The sequence below is a fragment of the Narcine bancroftii genome, chromosome 6 (assembly GCF_036971445.1).
Source record: "Narcine bancroftii isolate sNarBan1 chromosome 6, sNarBan1.hap1, whole genome shotgun sequence".
Classification (NCBI taxonomy): Eukaryota; Metazoa; Chordata; class Chondrichthyes; order Torpediniformes; family Narcinidae; genus Narcine; species Narcine bancroftii.
This window is the reverse complement of record NC_091474.1, coordinates 140,353,979-140,376,126: the sequence shown is the minus strand read 5'-3', so window position 1 is coordinate 140,376,126 and position 22,148 is coordinate 140,353,979. Positions and strand designations below refer to the sequence as shown.

Below are 22,148 nucleotides of genomic sequence, written 5' to 3'. Positions count from 1 at the left end.
GGCTTTAGTGAAACTATTACCGTATGCACCATTTTGTTTTTGCCTCATCTGAGAATGGATATCCGTGCCTTGGAGGTAACACAGACAAGATTCATTGATTCAATTCCAAGTCATGTATAATGAAGTGTCTTCAGAGGAAATGTTTAGTAAAGGACTCAAAGGGAAGCTGATGGGCATGTGAGAGATAATTGAGAAGCAAGGAAAAGGAACGAAGGTTGATGGGATTGTTCTGCTGAGAGCTGAGGTGAACTCATTGGGCTTTTTGGCGTACTGTGACATTGCGGGTTAATAAGAGGAGAACATGCTTTCTATAATTTAGAGGAAAATATATATGATTTCACTGCGAAATGTAAAATCTTTCGGGGTAAAATCTGAGAGAGTATTTCCTGTAATGGAGGAATGAGGAATTTGGTGAGCATTATCCCAGGTTAAGTAGTTGCTCAGACAGAGTTGAAGAGACATTTATTTTTTCAAATCGTTTTGAATCTCTGGCATTATTCACCTTAGAGAACTGCCATGTCATTCAAAACAGTGAAAGATATTTTTTAGACATAGGGAAAATGATTATTACAACAACTGCTAAAATAGTGACCTTGAGATCAATGATCAAATCAACCATGATCTTACTGAAGAGCACAGCAAGATCAAGATCCTTTATGCCTATCCCATTCCTACCATTATGTTCTTTTCAATATTTAATTGGAGGAGATTTCTGCTCATTCAGTTTTGAAAGGTGAGCATACACTTTGACAATTAGAGTGTTTGAGGATCAAAGGAGATGGTGGTGTTCACAGTTGGGTGTCATCATTGTAAATTGGAAACTAGGACCCCATTTATAGATGATATTCCCCAGGCACAACATCGGGCCAAGAAAGAGAAGGGGGCCATTGTTAGATCTCAGAATAGGTGACTATTATACACCAGATCCATTGATTTTAATAACATTCAGAAATGTTGTGTCTCTTATATTTTTGTCCTCTAAATTGGCCTTTGTAAAATTTGTGTAGGATTTAGACCCATGGAATCAGGTTAAAAAAACATATTGCTATTCACCTGCCCTATTTAGTTTTCCTTGAAGCAGAAAGAGAGCTGAGTTTCCATCTGTTCATAAGTCATATCCACCATACAATTTATTTTATTTCCCTGAAGAACCCACATTTAAATAACATATCCATGGTAAATGAGTACTCACAATAACTGGAAGCTATTGAAAAATAATTGATTAAATACTTCTTTATTTTGATTTCTGTTTTGCAATCATTGCGTTGCTGACAATTGTCCTGGAACTATCCAGAGTCATGACCTACAGTTCACACACAATCTTACTGGTCTTTGGTGTCCTGGAGTCTAGCAGTGAAGCTGGAATCTTTGCTGGGACTCAGGAGAAAGAGAAGAGCTACCATCTCCAAAACAACCCAATATCTTTTACAGCTACACTGTGAAAGCTGGCTTCGAATTTAATGGACTTTAAATGTCTCAGATACTCTGATACGTTTAAGAATGATTAAAGGTAAAGTTAAATTATGGAAACATTAGGGAAATAAAAATGGCGGAGAAATAATAGTATGTTTCCCTAAACATTTTTTCCGTGAGGTTTCAAGCAAACTACATGTAGAACATGGAACAGTGAAGCACAGGAACAGGCCCATCAGCCCCAGATGTCTGCACCAAACATGATGCCCAAATTAAACTCTATCTCTTCTCCCTGGGCATGATCCATATCCCTCCATTTCATGCATATTCCCATCACTACCTCAAAGTCTCTTAAATACTACCATCATGTACACTTCCACACTACCTTTGGCAGCTCATTCCTGGCACCTACCACTCGGTGTAGAGGAACTTGCCTGTCACATCTCCTTTAAACTTACTCCTCTTACCTTAAATGCATGTACTTAACATTTTCACCCTGGGGAAAAAAAAAGATTCCTACTCTCTCCCCTCCCTTTGCCTCATAATTTTCTATCAGGTCACCTATAAGCCTCCGATACTCCAGAGAAAACAATGCAGGAATATCTGACTTCTCCCCTCTATCCCAGACAACGCCGTGGTATTTCTCTTCTCTATCTTTACCAAATCTTCCTCATCCATCTTGTCACGAGGCAACCAGAATTGTGCACAATATTCCAAGTGTGGGATCACCAAAATGTTATAAAGATGCAAGGTGAATCAATGTCCTGACCAATGAAGGCAAGCAGGCCATTTGCCTTTTATTTTTCAATTACTCTAAGGCACTATGGGTCCCCATAGTGCTCTTGCGATCTTACTCAGACTTTCAGAGTTCAAAGGATGCCTGCAAATGCAAATTGAGTGGGATAGGTTTATTTCCGCAATTATTCACAGGATTTGTCTTGCCATTAACTGTATACTTTCCCCTTCCATTTTACCTCCCAAAGTGAAGCACCTCACTCTAGCTCACTCTGAAAGCCATTTGCAATTTCTCTGGCCATACCTGTAACTGATCCACATCCTGCTGTAACCTTTGATAAGCCCTCTGCATTGTCCACAATTCCACCAATCTTTTTCTTTTATATGCAAACTTATATTTTCATCCTGCTTAGGTGCACCAAAGAAAAGGTACAAGGACTGCCTAAAAAAATCTCTTGGTGCCTGCCACATTGACCACCGCCAGTGGGCTGATAACGCCTCAAACCGTGCATCTTGGCGCCTCACAGTTTGGCGGGCGGCAACCTCCTTTGAAGAAGACCGCAGCGCCCACCTCACTGACAAAAGGCAAAGGAGGAAAAACCCAACACCCAACCCCAACCAACCAATTTTCTCCTGCAGCCGCTGCAACCGTGTCTGCCTGTCCCGCATCGGACTTGTCAGCCACAAACGAGCCTGCAGCTGACGTGGACTTTTTACCCCCTCCATAAATCTTCGTCCGCGAAGCCAAGCCAAAGAATATCACAAACAAGAGGGGTCACAGTGCCCCTGTCCCTGTGGAACACCGCTGGTCACTAACCTCCAGCCCAAACAACACCTTTCCACCAATACCCTCTGTCTTCTAAACCTGTCCGAAAGTTAAGGATAATGACAAGTAGAAAGCATAAAATATTTTTGAATTAACAGTAACACTTGATATAAAGTTAACGAAACTACATCATTAAAAATAATAAATTGAAAAGTTATCTTATGCTGGGTTTAACCTGGTGCTGTATCTGTGTGCTGATTCCCCAGGAAAAATATTGCAAGGCCAAGCAAGTCTGGGTCCTGCCCTGTCTCTCAGCCATCTGACAGATTTTATCTTTTGAAAGCTTGTCACTGAATCCAAGGCTTCCACATTTCACAGTTGCATGATCAAAACCTTTGGTAAAATTCTGCTGTGTCTGGTCCATTATTATGAAAGGAAATCCAAATCGCATATCTTTTTTAGTGAAAGATGTTAATATCCAATAGAGAGATGAATGTTTGTCGTATGGATGTTTTGCAATTACAAATCCACTGCTGTATGGGTTAAACTTCTCAGCTTGCACTTGGGCTATCTATCCAGGGTTGGGATAGCTGAAATTTAATAATTTTTAAAAATCTTGAATTAAAACAGTATCAGTAAAAGGCACTATGTTGTAAAGATGCAGCTGCTTTTCAAATAGTCTTCTGAGAAATAAAATATGGATTTACTCCAATTTGGCCTGTATGTGGCTCTCTGAAAATGCATTTCAGGAGGAATGGGTGGATGCACAACGAATCCTGTGAATAATTGTGGAATTTGCACTTGCAAGTCAAATAGAGTATCCTTTGAACTCTGAAAGCCTGGGTAAAATCTCAAGAGCTGCAATTATGTTCTCCAAGGTGATATCCAATCAAGCCAATCTCCAGATATTGCAAAATAGCTGTGAAGATAATTATAAGCCTTTTATGCCTTCAGATTGTCTCATCTGGAACCGAAAGCATCACAAGTAATCTGTTTTCCACAGTACAGAGAAGTGGTGGCGAGCTAATTTTGTTTACTTGTTAATTTTATCCCCTTCTTCCATGAACAACCTACAACACCCACAGAGAGCACTTAAAGGCCCAAATGTCACATCAGTATTGCCTTGGATAACTCATTGCCCTTGCCTTTTCTTTCAGAATCAGAAAAGTTTCCATTTTTTTTCTTTTTATGATTGTAAGTTTTAGTTTGGGTACAAATATTAGTTAATCTTTGCTTACTTTCCAGCATCTACATTAATGTTCTCATTGTAAAGTTCCTCATTATTTGAACAACAATATATAACCTTCACGGAAACCACTGAGTATTCATACTACCCAATGTAACAGTAGCCCAGATGTTCCCCTTTAGGAAGCAACAGTCCATGAGATTGTGGGATTTTTAAAAAACTAATGCAGTTGGGCACATATCTGGACAGTCCATCAGAAGTCCATTTAGGAAATCTGATCTCTGATCCTAAATCAGACTAAATTGATGTAAGTCAACACACCCATTGAATTCATCGGAGAAAATTGGCTGGTGATGGGTATACATAGAAGCTGTCATACCCTCTGTTGATTTTTGAACATCAACATTATTCAACTGCTTTCCATTGTATTTTTTTTTAATTTATAAGAACATTAACATAATTAAAGTATTTTATATGTTTCAATGGTTGGATTATTTTGAATATTTATTGACATCACACATATCAAATTGCATTAATAGCTTTGGAACCCACTGGGCCTGCAGATAGGATGTCTTTCTGAGCACCAGCACTGAAGACAGTAAAAATTAGGCTTGGAGGGCTCTGTGCTGGCCTTATTCATATTCATGCTGGAAGATTGCCCACGCACAGCCAGTGAGCTTGGGCAACTTGATTAATTGATGATCAGTGCTAGTGAGATTTCCATACATCTCTATAAAGCATCTTGTGCCCAATACCAACCAAGCAATTAAGTGCTTGGATATATCTGAGTCCATTATGAATGCAACCAGACTAAAACATGATGACGTTATCTCCTGGTATATAGCTAACCCTCTAAATTTTCACAGAGATAACAGAAATAAAGATGAAGAGAAAAGCAAGTGCATGTTGAAAAGTTTCCAAAAGGTAACCTGATGCTGGTTTGGAATACCCATTGACATGTTCTTGAACATGACCATTCATTCAGTGACCATTTTGGACTGCATTAACTGTCCTATTTACACCTTCCTGTAGCTTCCATAAATATTTGGCATCAATGTTTTAAATATTCTGAGCAGTTCACAACCATATCACTCCTGGTCTGAGATGGAATGCACATGAAAACTCCTTCAAAATCATCCTTCATTCACACTCAGCTATTGCACAGGCATTTTTTCAATGTTAGAAAATATCGAGAGTGAGTGATCATGGTTTGTTTCCATTGAACTTTCCTTTGGCAAAGATGGGTGTTGTGTAACCTCTCATAGTGGGTCTGGCAGATTATCGGTGTTCTCCCTGGGCAGTAGGGGTTGTGTGTCAGGTTGGCCAATATCTATACAAGAGAATCTATCAGAATTAAGGTAGCCCTTACTATCTGACTGCTGAGAGATCAGCTGCATGTTCCACCATTAATACAATTGCTCTGGTTAGTTAACCTTGTACATCATCAAAACCTGTTGTGGAGTGAGAATATGACCAAATGTATAGTAGTTCTGAGATTTTATGCACTCCGTGGTTGGTCAGTAATTCAAGGCAATTTGGGGAAGAGTTTTTTTGGTGCACTCTGCATTTACTACATTGAACTAGAAGAATGTTGCAGTCTGTCCTGTTATTTTAAGTGGTGCTCTGAAGTCTTCTTTGGCACCCACTGTTGATTCAGGCTGATGCAACATGCAGATTAGAAAGTCAGGTTACAATTGATTATGGGATTGATTCTTAAATTCCCCGCATTATTCTGGTATCATCTCCTGCTCTTCAAACTCTATATCTTGTTTGATGATTATTTTAGCGGTTTTTTGCTGGAATATAGTGTCTTTTTTTTTAGATGAACAATAACAGTGAAGCATGCGGTTGAGTAACATCCTACAACTCCCTTAAATATTTGTTTTTTAATATTTGCAGCATGGGTTTTCACCACCTAAATGCTTACCAACATAAATTATTTTGTTAATTTATTCATTTGTTTACAACACAGTAGAAGCTGATTCTAGCCATGTAAACCCATGCCGGCTAATTAACTTATGGGCATTTTGGAGGGTGGGAGAAAACAGGTGCACCCAGGGAAAACCCACGCAGACATGAGGAGAATGTACAAACTCCTTACAGATAGCGCTGGATTCGAGCCTGGGTCGCTGTTGCTGTAACAGCGCCACGCTAACCCTCCCGCCCTGTACAGATATTAATTCAATTCCCTCACAATGAAAAATAAAAGAACTCCAGAAGCTGGAAATGCCAATATAAGACACAAGTTATTGGAAGTATTCAGCAGGTGGTGGGGACCATTCATAGATTACTATTAGAATTGGAAGATTTAAGAAGTCTGAATGCTGTGGAGACTCTCTGTTTAGTGTCTGAAGGTCGCTATTTGACCTATATCTTTACAATTTTACAAGTTAATCTTGTTTAGAGGGAGGGGTTAGATTAGTCAGAGGACTTTTGTTCTTTTTTTAAATTTTTTTTAGATTAATTAGTTAAACATGAGTTTAAATATAGTTGTCATGGATCATATAATTAATTAGGATAGAATGCACTCTTTTGTTTACATATAGTAATTGCTTAATTTAGTCTTATCTATTTTCTATCCAGAACTATATTGGGATATATTATGAGAAAGGGATAAACTGTTAATTATTATATTGATAGAATTTGATGTCTTAAAGAAATAAAATAAATAAACAATTATGGATAGGTTTTTGATTTACATTATATGTTTAATTTGTGATTTGTATATGATATGATCTGTTGTTTGCTATATTAGTAGGATTTATATGTTAATTTTAAAAAGAAAGGAAGTATTCAGCAGGTCAGACATCACCAGTGAAGAAAGAGATCTTACTTGACAATCTTGCACTAATTCCTCCCTTCACATATGCTGTCAGATTTGCAGAGCATTGCCATCATTTTCTGTTTTTATTTTGTTGCTTGCACTATTTGCTCAATAAATTATACCAGCTACTACCCATAAAAATTATTTCAGTTCCAAAGTTAAATGTAAACTATTCACAAATATCATGGCATGGCAGTGGAATATTTGTTTCAATTCTTTATATCTGCTACCTTTGAAATTGGTAACAATCTAAGGGCCATGATTATTTTTTAAAAATTGACCGTTTTAACTTTCAAGTCACCAGCTTGGATGTGAATGTGAACACTCTGGAAGTGCGCTGGTTTCAGAAACTGAATTGCATTGATTCCAAAGATTAGTGAAAGGACTTGTGATAAATAGGCAGAAATCACAAAAGATTAGGGCAGCATGGTTGGTGTGGCAGTTAGAGCAACACCTTTTCAGCACCTGCGAATGGGACCGGACGAGGGTTCGAATCCTACGCTGTCTATAAGGAGTTTATACACTCTCCCCTTGTCTGTGGGACTCCGGTTTCCTCCCGACTGTTCAAAACGTACTGGGGGTGTAAGTTTATGGGGTGTAAATTGGGCCACATGGACTCATGGGCCAAAATGGCTTATTATGTCTAGATTTTTTTTAAAACGCAAAGATACATCACAGCTAAAAAGAATAATGAAAAAGTGAAAGATGTGGCCTGAAGGGGAATGGAAGAAAGAAAAAGAACAAATTTGGAATGCAATTAGAGGAGTTCACATAAAGTGAATGTTGGTTTAAAAATGAAAACCAAAATAGGAGACCAAGGCTTCACAAAATTTGGGGGATTTACTTTTCAGGGATTTTAATCTAGGACTTTTCATTCATTAAATGTAAAGGTGTATTTTTTTTTTAGAAATGGTCTATTCAGACAAAATAAAATGATAAAAAGAAACCTCAATGGTATCAAGTGGTGTTGTTATCATGTGTTTATGTCATTTATTAGCTCTTTGAAGGTAATTCGAAATTGGCATTTCAAATAATCTGAGGAATAATCTGCAAAAAATTACCTTCTTTAAAATGAACTTCTTCTATCCTAGATCATTAACCATCTTTAATCATCTTTATCCATTACTGAACTGAACTTTAAATAATTTAATTACACATTCTCTTAATTATGGTTTGTCAGATTTAAAGACAAGATTTAAAGAAACTACCAAATATTTTGAGATTTGTATTACCTTGTTTCTCTCCCACAATTCAAATTTGAGCTTGGCAGCACGCGCTAAAGAGAGATGGCAATATATCCCATTTCCAAGATTAGCTTCTTTTGGCTTCAATGCCCTTTAATTTGGGAGGTGGAATGCAGAATTCTTATATCGCTGCATATGTGTGTTTGTGACATGTTGCTGAGGACCAATTTCTGGTGCAAGTTATCCTCTGAAGTCATAATTATGTGATTTAATTCAGTGGCTAATTTCAAGATGTGTCGTATTTCAGTGTGTTCACTGAAATATGAAGATAATTGAGGCAAAGTGCCCCAGAGCTATTGGCTCCCAAGAAATTAATTCAGAGAGACCTGATGCCGTCAGAGAACCAGGTCTAGGAAAGAAAATCAACGGGAAGACTGGAGGAAATTAGAATGATCTATATAATCAGAAACCTCAAAAAGCAAAACCTAGTCATTTTGATTGAAATAAATGTGTGCATTCCCAGCACAATTTCTAATTTTTTTTTTTTGCACAATTTCTAAAATTTTGACGTTAAACATACTTTCCCAACCTATTTCCTCTTTCTGGCAGAGCACAATCTAAATTGGTTCATTTACTTTGTTTTGCCATGTAGCTCTGTCATTCTATCTGCATGTCTCCGTGCAGTCACTTGTTTTCACTCACAAAATCTTTCCCTCCTTATTGTTCTTTGTAACATACTTCATCTTACCAGCTTTAACCTTATCCCTTTTTTTATCCAAATTATCTCAGTCATCATGCCAATCTAACACATGCAGTCATAACCCCGACTTATCTCACTCCCTGCTTCTTGAAATTGCTTTTTTTTCCTCTTGCATGTGATATATTCACTGTCAGGTGAATTAACTTGGATATTACAAGTGCAGTTACTTCATATCCTATTAGGAGAAGTAATGAAGTGTTTGCCATGTTTCAGTTCTTTTTAGGGAATGTAATTACTTTCAATGAGCAGTCATTGTTCTTTTTAATATGCCAAGTAGACCACTTCAAATTGTCCATCCATGGACAATGCCTACCTAGATCATCCACTTACAACCCATCAAAGGAAGGCTGAATTTGAAACTGTCAAATGATCCGCATAGCTATGAGTTCATCTACGAGCACCTAATGGAGACTCCTACAATCTAATGTCAGGGAAGTTAGGTCGGACTGATTGAGGAACAAAGGCTATCAATTAAAAACTGGAAATGTACAGATTTTGTTGGAAGATGCAGTTAAGGTTAACAAAAATGTACCTGACAGAGGGCAGTGAGTATTACCTTCCCCTGCTTTGCGTCTTCAGGGAATTTATTGTGACATCGGGTTGCTCATAATATGGAAAGTGTTATGTTTGGTTAATACTATTGCATCTGTCAAGGGAAGAGTCATAATCGACTAGGGCCTCGATTATTCCACAAGTCAGTTTAGCCAAGGGAAAAGAATTAAGGATGAGTTATCCAGTTCTGAGTGACGTTGATGGGTTTAAATTGCTTCAAATTAGATAAACTGCTGGCAGGACTCACCTAATTTGTTGATCCCTGATTGTAATGTTGCCTGCAATTTTTCATGAGCATAATGTAATAAATTACATCTTCCCGAGACACTGGAGGGTGGACACTGTACAAATGGAAAAGCTGAATGGTTCATGAAAAATTGCATAATGTAACAACAAGCGATTTTTAAATGTTGGCTTATGAGTTTTCATAAACTATATTTTAAGCAACTGAAAAATAAAACATTTTTAATTAATCTCCTCACCAATTTTCTTGATATTTGAATTTTTCCCCAAGAGAAAAACTGCCAATACTTGCAAGAAAATCATATCTTTCTTTCCAAAATTCAAATATAGAATGTATGCTTCTTTTCGTTCAAAACGTGGACAAGATTTTTTTATTACTCCCTTTTAAACTTTTTTTTGTCCCTGCTGAAGAAATATTGAAATTATGAAGAAGGAATAAAGAAAAGACTGAATGCAATTCAAAGATGATGCTGACCTATTTTATAATTCTTATCTATGTGCAAGAACACGTCAAGGTTTCAAATCCATCATTCTCCCGAGTGTTTTCCTTTTCTCGGAGGGAACGACATTATTCATGACACGCCAAAACTGACGAGGTTTGAAGTAATACATAAAACTATCATTAACTTAAGAACATACTAAATAGAAAGAGATTACAGTCATAACTTGGTGTGCAGTGCAAAGTCAGTTAAAAGGGATGATCTTTATTATGCAGAATCCCGAGATCGAGGTGGATGAGAATGGAACCCTAGATCTGAGCATGAACAAACAGAGACACAGGGACGGCAGCTGTGGCAGCAGCAGCACTGGCCTGCTTACTCCCTTAGAGCCAATGTCCCCACAACGACAGAACATGATGGTCAACAAGTGCTATGCAATGAACGAGAGGGAGTGCTGGGACTTCCCGGTAGACTACACCAAAATGAAACCTGGGACGATGGATGAGGAGGATCCCAAAGAGGTACTTACGAAAAGGCCATTTGAAAAGAAAACAAGCAGAAGGCAAATTGCCTGAGCTTTACTAATTAAGCATATTCCTGGTGTGCAAAAAAAAAGTGTTATTCCATCACTTGCAAAGAATTATGATGCATATTGATATTCCATTTTTCCCTGCAACCTTTTTTTCAACTCATCATTCAGGGATCATTATTGGTGAAGCAGCTCAGAGGAGCCCGTGTACAATTGCATATAAATGAAGGTGAAATGCCCCATGTTAATGATATCAGCTGATGACAATTCACTCTCTTAACACATGGAATCAGTATATTTAACAATCTTGTCCTTGGACAATGTCATTGGCACTGCTATTGAGCAATGCTAATAAAAAGCAAATATTGAAGTGAGGGAAGTGGGAACAGAAAATCCATTGGCTGCTGAGATTAATCCTGAGTTGTAAGCCCCTGATTTTTATGAAAGGAACCTTAATGTTGAGGTGCCCTCCTGACACATGACTGATGTCCATGACTGTCTTAGCTTAACTATTTTTTTCGGAGATAGTCGTGTATTATTAGAAAGACTCACTCCGTGGACATTTGTGATTAAGCCTGGATATTTATATTTGCCTTCAATGGCTGCTTTTATTGCTGCCAGATATTTTTTAATTGCCTTTCAGCAACTACAAGCAATTCCTATCCCAGAAATCAAAAAAGAAGGATCAAAAGCATCTGAGAAAAACAAGAGCCTTCAATGTTTTGGTTATGACACTTCAATCCTGTCTTAAAACAACAAACTCAAGTCATCTCCCTTTTTATTTATCAGATGCTGATAACTTGCTGTTTATTTTCGACATGACTTCTAATTATTTCAGGTTTCAGCGTTTACAGAATTTTTAAATCTGTTATCACAAGGAATATGCTCACTAAGCAAGTCGTAACATTTGAAATGATTGCAAGTGGCTACCAATATTCATCTGCTTTGATGTACCTGTTACTTAGAACAGAGTAAACAGTTGGCCAGAACAATGCAAACAAATTATCGGTAGAATAGCAAAGAAGCAAACATGTTTTGTTTCAGACAAGACCAATGATTTAGTTTGACACCCCCCCCTTCCATATTCAGCAGACCCCTAATGTAGGATTTAAATTTAACACTGGAGTGGATCAAAGGAATGCAGATAAACTAGAAATATTTCTGATGTATCTTCTCCTATAGGTAATCATTTTATGGATGACTTGTTTCAATTGCATTTTGTTCCTTCTGATGAAGCCAATGCTGGTTGCACAGACTCTGCCCCAGGTGGGGCAGGAAATGTTTGACAGGGCACCTAAATGGTCACGTGGAAAGTAATGCACTTCTTCCATTGTTTACGTTGGGTTTCGCTTTGCTCCTAACGAAGTGATGCAGGTTTTCAGCACCCTCTGGGTTGCTTCTTCCCCATTTCAATTTGTAATGAGCCAGGGCTTCTCCTGGTGACTGTTACATTTTTTTTTTCCCAAGGACACTTTGAATTATTTTCTGTGGCTTCCTGATAATCTCCCACTGTGGTGGAGTGTAGCATGGAGTTCTAGTTTCAAAAGTCTGACACTGGGCATGCAAACCATGTGCTTTGCAAAGTAGAGTTGACCGAGGGAAATGAGGGTCTCAGTGCTGGAGATGTTAGACTGGGGGAAGATTTGGAGGATTTTCCAGCAATATGAAATGTGTCTCTCCAGTCGTGTTTTGTCATGCCTTTTGTAAGGATCACCTTGCTGGAAATGCGGAATCTCTTTCCATTTGATTAAATGTTTTAATTGTCTCCACAAGACTCCAATGGTTGTCAAGCAACAATATGTCTCAACTGAACAAAATGCCAACAATGCTGTTGTACCCTATGCAGTAAATAGTTTGCCGATTAGCCTGAAATTCAGAAGGCCTTAACAATCAGGAAATTGCCTTCAACGTCATGAAACCTTGTGATGTTATGTGGAAAAATTGTTTTATAATGATTGTGAGTTGTTCCATTGCTCTCTAACATTCCCTTTCTTTCACAATGGGGAAGGCAGAACTTACAGTGAAACCAAAGTCTCTGAAACATTTAAAAAATCTGACATGAAAGTAGCCATTCAGCCCAAAGTGTCTATACCAGTCAAGAAAAGCCATCCATTCTATGATCTGCTGGAGCATCTCAGCTGGTCAGGTAGCATCCATGAGGACACGTGGTCAGTCAGTGTTTTGGGGGCCCTGAAATGTTGACTGATCATCTCCCATCATGGATGGTGTCTGTCTCACTGGGTGCTTCCAGCAGCTCAATGTTTACTTGAGGTTCCAGCATCCGCGGATTTTGTGTTTCTCGAGAATAGCTGCTCAGTCTGATTCTCCATCTCGGCACTAAATCCATCGAGCTGCAAGTCAACTGTTCAAGTAAAATAACCAGACAGTTTGTAAATGTGATGAGCTTTTCAGGTACTGAGGTCCAATAGACAATAGGAGCTGGAGTAGGCCCTTTGGCCCGTCGAGCCAGCACCGCCATTTTACAGATCATGGCTGATCACTACCATCAGTACCCCTTTCCAGCCTTATCCCCATAACCCTTAACTCCTTTGCCTGACCACCTTCTGGAGAAAATTTAAAAAAACTTTATTGGGCTCACTTCTAATTGAACCATTTTATTTAAAGTTCTGCCCCTGATTTATGACCCCTCCCTGAGAAAATAATGAACTTCCTATTTAAGCTACACCAGACCCCTCATAATTTCATACATTTCAATCGTCTTCTCTGCCTCTCCTGTTCTAATCTGTCCTCACAGGGCTGCATGTTTAGTGTAGAAGTTAGCGCAACATGAATAAAGCACCAGCAACCCGGTGTCAAATCTGCAGCTGTCTGCATGTTCTCCCTGTGTCTGCATGGGTTTCCGGAAGGTCCGGTTTCCTTCCGCATTCTAAAGATGTACGGGGTTAGTAAGTGAATTGGCCACGTGGATGAATTTGGGCAACATGTGCTCATGGGTCTGATAGACCTTTGACCTTTGCTGTATCTCTAAAATTAAAACTCTGATTTTACAATCCAAGCAGCATCCTCACAAATCTCCCCTACATCCTCTCCAATGAAATAATATCTTGCTTGCAATGCAGTTACCAGAACTGCACACAGTGATCCAACTACATCTCAAGGGAACATACAAATGTGAATTACATTTTCAATGTGTTCAGTACAGATTATGCAAGTACACATTCTTCACATTGGTATTAGAACAAGCATATAATTAGACTAATTGTCTTGGTTCCTTTTCTATCAGAACCACATAAAAAGAAAAAACAGAATAATGTTCATTTCATTGTGGCACGGAGTGACCTCTAAAATACAAGAAGGATTTTTCTTGCTTCTATCTGTTCTATTTCATGGAATAGCTGTGGCTGACCAAATCCAGACACCTAATTCTGTAATCATCTGATGGCGGGTAATGTGCTGTCAGTCAGCTCCTTATTTCACCTTTCTCCTGTGGCAGCCAATTTCTATCCCTTCATCCTTCATTCTTTCACTTCCGTCCCTCCCTGATCCTCGTTATTTTCAGCCGCACTCCTGGTGCTACGAGCAGTGTGTAAATATATTCACCTGAAATCTTTCCAGTGAGAGATCAGTGGGAGCTCTGGAGAAAATGCATTAGCAACTTGAAAGTGCCCCTCTCTTCAGATTTCTAACACTGCAGTATTTTGCTCATGCATTTCGGAGGTTTATTCTGCCAATCTGTCAATGTAACAACAGGGAATAAGAATTCCACAGAATGTCGAACCACTTCATTATTGTTCTTGGCTTTCCTGTGGTGTTACAGCCTTTCCCTGATGTTTGATGTTCACTAATAAGCTCCTTGGTGAACCATTTTTTTTTTCCAAAAATAGACTTTATTCACAATAAATTATTTACAAATAAGAAAACTGTTCAAAGTCTTTTCACAACCTCGCTGTCATATCCATACATTTCCAAATGAATAAGCTCTTCCCCCTTTCCTGATCACAGGCTTTCCCAGGTGGCAGCTCACATCCACACTCCAGTGCAATCCCCACACATGAAAAAAGTGCAAGCTGCAGGCTGACAGTCCTCATTAGGTGCTGGAGCACTTAATTCCCAGCATGTCCTGGTTTATGTTTATCCTGGTTAAGGTTGTGGTTCAGATTTACCAGAACAAGAACAGATATTCCATTATATGGTGTAAGAATTACAGAAAAAATAGAAAATAAAGCATAGAACATTATAGCAAAGTACAGGCCATCGGTCCACAATGTTGTGCCAACCCATATATGCCTACCAAAAAAAAAACGAAACCCTCCCTACCGCATAACCTTTTTTATTCATCTATGTGTCTGTCCAAGAGTCTCTTAAATGCCCCTATTGTTCCAGCCTCCACCACCACACCTGGCAGTGCATTCCATGCACCCACAACTCTGCATTTTAAAAAAAACTACCCTGGTGTCTCCCCATAATTACATGCAACATTTCCCCTCCATCCACTTTGCAGAGGGCTTGTCTCTTATTCCTCACCCCACTGAGTCCCTTCGGTACAGTCTTAAGGGGTTTGTATACACAAAAGTTCACGTTTGTAAAAAAAAAGCAGATTTATCATTTATACTGAGGACTGAAAAGGTGGATTCCTCTTATGTAGCCCAGAGCAACATGGCTTTAACCATATAACCATTTATGGAGCAGAAACAGGCCATATTGGCCTTTCAAGTCCACACCGGTTCACTAGAACAACTCCACTAGCTCAAACCTCCTGCTCACCGCCAATAATATAATGCTTTAATCCAATTAATATGCCCTTTTGTGTATTTACTACAATCACAGTGTCTGAAGACTTCCCTGTTTTACAGTGATTTTTTGCAGGGCAAAAGGGGGTGGGATGTATAGCACAGCAGTGGCCGCCCTGCGACAGCTCCCATACCCCACTGCCTGACAGCCCCACTGCCCGGCTGCCTGACAGGCCTGCCACCCGGCTCCCTTCCTCCTTCATTCCCCTCCTTCTCTTTTCCATTCTCCCTTCCTCTTGCCCCATCTCCCCCCTTCAGCCCCAAGTCAATCCTGCTGCTATGCTTCCTGACAGCCCTATCAGGAGCAGGGTGGCGTTAAGGAGTGAGCGGAGTGAGCAAGTGCAGCCCAACAGCTCCACCAGCCACTCTGTGACAGTGCAGTGAGGTGACGGAGCTGTCAGCATGATATTTATCATCTTACCTTCATGTTCGGAGCCACTTTCAGCGGCAATCCTTTTACACAGAAGGTGAAGCGAATTTGTTCCACCTCTGACACTACCACCCGTGTCGGAGGGAACCTTTGGACCTTTTATGCAGGTAAGTGGAGTGTCTTAAAGGCAGAGCAAACCTGTCTTTACAGATCGCTAATTTTCACCATAAAACGGTCTTCATAGTGCTGTCAAGCTCAAGATCTCAGTTCACATCCTTTTTTTTAGTACATCACAATTATGGGTGGGACAGTGGTGCAGCTAATAGAGCCAGGGCCTTACAGTGCCGGAGAGACATGTTAAATCCTGACCTCAGTGTCTACAACCATAGAACACTACTGCACAACAACAGCCTCTTTGGCCCATCTAGTCCATGTTGGATGATTAATCTGCCCACACCCATCAAACTGCACCTGTACCATAGCCCTTCATTTCCCTCCCATCCATGTACCTTCTCTTAAGTGTTGAAATCTGTGTGAGTTTTTTATGTTCTCTTTGAGACTGCATGGTCTCCTTTAAATGTTCTGTTTCCTTCCCACATCCCAAAGGTGTGCAGGTTTTTAGGTTAAATGGACACCATAAATTTCCCCCCATTGTGTGATAGAATTTTATGGGAGTTGATGTGAATAATGAGGAGAATAAAAATAGGTGTTTGATGGTTGACATGGACCGGATTCTAGGCTGTATCTATCACTCTCTGGCTCTAATTCCAACGCACTTTCAAGATTTTCTTTATTTCAGATTTTGTATATCTATCCTTTTCCTTTTTATTTTCCCTCTTTATTTTCCATTAAATTTCGTAGACATAACTTTGAAGCCATTTAAACTGTTGATCCAATGTAACCAGGTTATTAAGTGGACCCATTCATAATTAATTAGGGGAAAGAGGAGCAAGACTTTGCTGAAAACTGAAGATGCAAATACGAACACAACAATATTAAAGCTTTAAATGATCAGCGACTTGGGTAAAGAAAATTTTCCATAAATTTATAAATTTTAACTTGCTGGCCTTTTTACCACTTTGGAAAAATATTTCTTTGACTTAAGCTCCATCTCTTACATGAATTTGTAGCATTAAATACAGAAAGTTAAATATATAGAAAAAAATAAATTTAAACATAAAGCGCGATCACAGGCCTTTTTGGGCCACAAGTCTGTGCCGCCCAATTTACACCCCATTAACCTACACCCTGGTATGTTTTGAGCGGTGGGAGGAGACTGGAGCCCCCCTCTGGGGAAAACCCACACAGACTCGGGGAGAACATGCAAACTCCTTACAAACTCCTTACAAACCCAGGTGTGGTCCCGATCGCTGACACTGTAAAGGTGGTGTGCTAATCGCTATGCCAACCAGTGTCACCCTGTTAGGTTTAATAATTAACACCAGAGGTATTCTTTTTCTTTTTCTTTTTAAAATATTTTTATTGAATTCAATAAAGAATTTAGACAAACAAAAGGATTCAATTGAATAAGATATTATGGACAGTTGCATAAACTAAATAAGGTACTCCGTATATCTCTAACATACATAAATTGTAAATCATATCTATAATTCATATTCTTAATAGTATATTGCCTTTTTTGGGGAAAAAACTAATAACATTTAAAAAAAGAAAAGAAGAAAATAGTAGAAAAGAAAAACTCAAAATCCCTTACCTAACCACATTGCCAGATGCTATATTTAACTAGTATTAAAAGAAAAACAAAGATTTTAAAAATTAATATAAGGAATATGGAAAAGATACATGTCAAACAATGTAATTACATTGGAGTAAAATTATAAAGCAAGATAATAAATTATAAATGATCCCCTTAACTTCTGGAATCCTGTTTCTGGATTATTAATTGAATAACAAATCTTTTCCAAGTTCAAACAGGACATGATGTCATGCAACCACTGATCATGAGTCAGTGGGGCAGCGAGGTATTCATTATTGTTGATGACCACCAATCAACCTGACTGAGGTAAAAAATTAATGGTTGCAAATGTAGAATTTCACTCCTCCATTGTAGGAATCTTTAAAAATATCTTTTTATTAACTTTTCCTGGTTCCTCTGTTTCTTAATGCTTTTCCTCTCTCTTGTTTGGAATGGCAGTACGTTGAAATAATGTGTCAGCAGAAAATGAAGCTTATTTCTAAAGATAATTTACTCTACATTGTGACAGATTAATGAACCCATTACTCATGAAAGCTTTTGGTGCCTTTACTGAGGCCTCAGTGGAATTCCTAACAGGCAAGCTCTTCACTAGAGCTTACAAAGACATAATGGGTAGAATTAAAAACACAATTCTGGAGAAACACAATAGGTGGAATCCCTAGACTATCATAAGACCTTGCCTGGATATTTGCCATTTTCCAATGATGAAGACTCTCTCCTCTGTTGACTTGTGAGAAGTTCGCATGGAATAAAACTTTCAGGAATTAGATATTGCCCCCAAAATTGTGTGCCCCTTCCCTCCAGCCAGTGGTCTTCTATCTCCACCATTTAGGATCATTAAATCCAGAAACAGTGGTTCTCTTGAACATTATCTTGGCTGAAATTTCAGTGCATTACCCTGAACTCCAAGGATGTAAATTAATTTATGGTTTTATTTGAAGATAGGCAGTGAGTTTGGCATGTGAAAGCTTGTTCCTTCACCGACATAATTCAACCAGATTGTCATATTGTTCCTGCAGAAGCTTACATGCCATTCTTTCTCACAAGGAGAATACTGTGACTTTACTCAAGATGCAATCCAGTGATAGCAAATTGGTTTGGGACTGTAGCGTAGATAAAATCTCACACTCGACTGGAGGGAGAACAAACGCTTTTATTCACTTACAGCACAGGTAGGGTTCACGAGGAGGCTTCAGAGGGGTTCTGGGTTTAGACCGGAAACCAGGGTTATATACGGGCCCGAGGGGGAGGAGCTGGGAGGTGGGACCAGTCATCAGTACAAGACACTTCTAATGAATCCCAATTCACTATATTCATCCCTTCCTTCAGAATTGTGGATGAAGTGAACAAGGATCAGAAACCAGTAATAGATAGACACAGAAGAGAAATATTTACAATATTATTTACAGATTCAGGCAGTCCAGGGGTCTGGAGATCTTGGTGAAGCGCCTTAGCACCAGGGGGGCCTTGGGCTCCTTGAGTCTCCTGGCCCACCTGTGATGGAAGGATAGTGGGCTGGGACTCCAGCTCAACAATAGAGGGGTGTTCACTCTCCTCCTGAACCTGGTCCCCTGAGGCTCTGAGCGGGGGTGGGGAGAAAAAGCTTGGAAGCTCATGGGGCAACTGAGGCAATGGATCCTCTGTTCTGACGGATGCCAGGTCCCTGATGGTGTCCTCCCTGCCATCCAGGTACTCCACTTAGGCCTATGTGGGGTTGGCATGGAGCAATTTCATCCTTTCCACAGGGATGGTCGGTCTTGCTTCTCCTTACGGCTTCTTGAGAAGGATCAGACCAGGACTAGTGAGCCAGGCTGGGAGTGCTGCCGACCTTCTATTGAATGTAAACATGAGCTCATGTGGAGTAGAATTGGTCGCTACTCTGACTGAGCTAAAAAATGAACGGTTGCAAATGTAGAATTTCACTCCTCCATTGTAGGAATCTTTAAAAATATCTTTTTATTAACTTTTCCTGGTTCTTCTGTCTCTTAATGCAGTTTTTCTTTTCCTCTTTCTTGTTTGGAATGGCAGTACGTTGAAATAATGTGTCAGCAGAAAATAAAGCTTATTTCTAAAGATAATTTACTCTACATTGTGACAGATTAATGAACCCATTACTCTTGAAAGCAGAGTAGCAACCGAATTGAGTGGAGCGCGATGGGGAGGACATCCTGCCAGTCCGAGTGTAGAAGGCCTTTTTGCTTCAAGGCAAGTTTGACAGCCTTCCAGATCATGGCGTTCTCTTTTTCAACCTGCCCGTTTCCCCGGGGGTTGAAACTGGTAGTCCTGCTGGATTTGAAGCCCCTCACCAGCAGGTTCTGGTGCAGCTCATTGCTCATGAAGGCTGAGCCCTGGTCATTATGAATATAGCCAGGATACCCAAACAGGGTGAAAATAGAGTCTAAGGCTTTCATAACGGGCGAGGTGGATGCGTCTGGGCACGGGATGGCGAACAGGAATCAGGAGTACTCATCGGTGACCAAGAGAATGTAGATGTTCCCATTCGTGGAGGAGAGAGGTCCCTTAAAATCGACACTGAGCCATTCAAAAGGCCTGGATGATTTAATCAGGTGAGCTTACGCCGGGTGAAAAAAGTGCGGCTTGCACTCAGCGCAGACCTGGCATAACCTGGTCATTTCCCTGACGTCTTCTGATGAGTAGGGAAAATTGCACGACTTGACAAAATGAGTCATGCGGGTGACCTCTGGACGGCAGAGCTCACGGTGCATGATCCGCAGTTGGCCGGAGGCACAGCATCCCCTGAACAAGGCATCTGGAGGGTCATTAAAGGCCCCTGGCCGGTAGGTGATGAGAAAATTGTAGGTGGAGATTTCGATCCTCCACCTAGCATTTTTGTCATTCTTCATTTTTCCCCTCTTGGTATTGCTGAACATGAATCCGACAGAGTGCTGGTCCATGAGGAGTGTAAATCTTCTACCAGCCAGGTAATGCTTCCAGTGCCTTATTGCTTCTGCAATGGCCTGAGCCTCCTTTTCCACAGACGGGTTCCGGAATTTGTAGCCTGAAGCATCCGTGAGAAAAAGGCAACTGGTCTGCCCGGCTGATTCAGGGCTACGTCAGGGCTACGTCCAAAATTTCACTTTCCACTTGGAAAGTTACATTTTCGTCTGCCGCATGCATGGCGGCTTTCGCAATGTAAAAGCCATCTGGGCATCAGCCAAAAGGGGGAAAGTGGTGATGTTTAAGAAGGGACTAACCTTGTTGGCATATTGAGGGACCCACTGGGCGTAATATAAGTAAAACCCCAGGCATCTTCTCAAAGCCTTTGTGGTTCTGGAGAGGGGAAGCTCTAACAGGGGGCGCATCCTATCAGGGTCAGGGCCAATGATGCCATTCTCCACCACATAGCCAAGGATAGCCAGTCGTGCAGTCCTGAATACACATTTGTCAGAATTGTAGGTGAGATTCTCGCCACGTGGAGAAAGCTCTGGAGATTGGCATCATGGTCTTCCACGTGTGGCCACAGATGGTGACATTGTCAAGATAGGGGAAGGTAGCCTTCAACCCGTACTCGTCCACCATCCTGTCCATCTGCCACTGGAAAATAATCACCCCATTGGTAATACCGAAAGGGACCCTCCAGAACTGATAGAGTTTACCGTTAGCCTCAAAAGCTGTGTATGGGCAGTCCTCAGAATGGTTTGGCAGCTGGTGATGAGCAGCTTTCAGGTCGATGGTTGAATCATCCCGATACTGCACAAAATCATTCACCATATCCGAAATGCAAGGGAGAGAGTATACGTCGAGGTGTGTGTAACTGTTAATTGTTTGGCTATAGTCAATCACTAACCTGGACTTGTTTTCTCCCTTTACTACCACCACTTGTGCTCTCCACGGCCTAGTGCTGGATTTGCTGATTCCTTCCTCCAGTCGCCGCTGGGTCTCCATCTTTATATACTCTGTGTTTGCCGTGCTGTGCCTCCTGCTCTTGGTGGCAATGGCCTACAGTTGGCAGACAGGTTTGTGAACAGAGGTACAGAGGTTTGGGGGGGGGGGGTGTCGATGTTTAGAATGGAGAGGCTGTAAGTTGGTCCTGGTTTTGAGGGCCCTCCATTCCGAACTGTTAATGGGGGAAGGGGACCAGAAAACTCTAAGTTCACGCTTTTAAGGTGACACAGGAAGTCTAGACCCAACAATACTGGAGCACACAATTCATCTAAAATATACATTGGAAATTTACAAAATTCCCCCCCTTCAAATGACAGATGAACTATACAATGTTTCTGTACATGTGCCGAATGGAACTGGGATGCGAGGAAGATTTTGTAATTAGACAGGTACATTTTTAAGTTATATTTTTGCACTGTCCATGAGTCTATGAAACTTTGCATGGAGCCTGTGTCAATCAGGCACTTGGTCAAATGTCCTTCACCGTCACCATCAAGTTGCTGAGCTGGCGAGGTCTATTCTGGTCGAGGACCAGTGATGTCAGGTTGCAGAAGACGCCATGTTCTTCCCTCGAGTGGTCACCTCCATCCTGAGTCAACCTGTGCAGGTAAGATGGTGCCGACCTCGTGATGCGGCAAGATGGCCACCCTCCTTCCTCCTCTGACGATGATGATGGCACTGAATTCAAAATTGGGCTGCTACAAGATGGCCACCAAGCCTTTTTGCGCCATTTCTATAGATGGCAGGTTCTGCAGCAGATGATCTCGGGCAA

General features: G+C 40.4%; 1 protein-coding gene across 1 annotated transcript in view; it reads left to right on the top strand.

Moving 5' to 3' along the window:
- The window catches only part of LOC138736530 (myelin transcription factor 1-like protein), a 461,086-nt gene that overhangs the window by 370,592 nt on the left and 68,346 nt on the right, over positions 1–22,148 (top strand). The window contains exon 14 of the mRNA XM_069886189.1: positions 10,379–10,624. Within this exon, the coding sequence (XP_069742290.1) occupies positions 10,379–10,624 (246 nt within the window). The remainder of the gene's footprint in view (positions 1–10,378; positions 10,625–22,148) is intronic.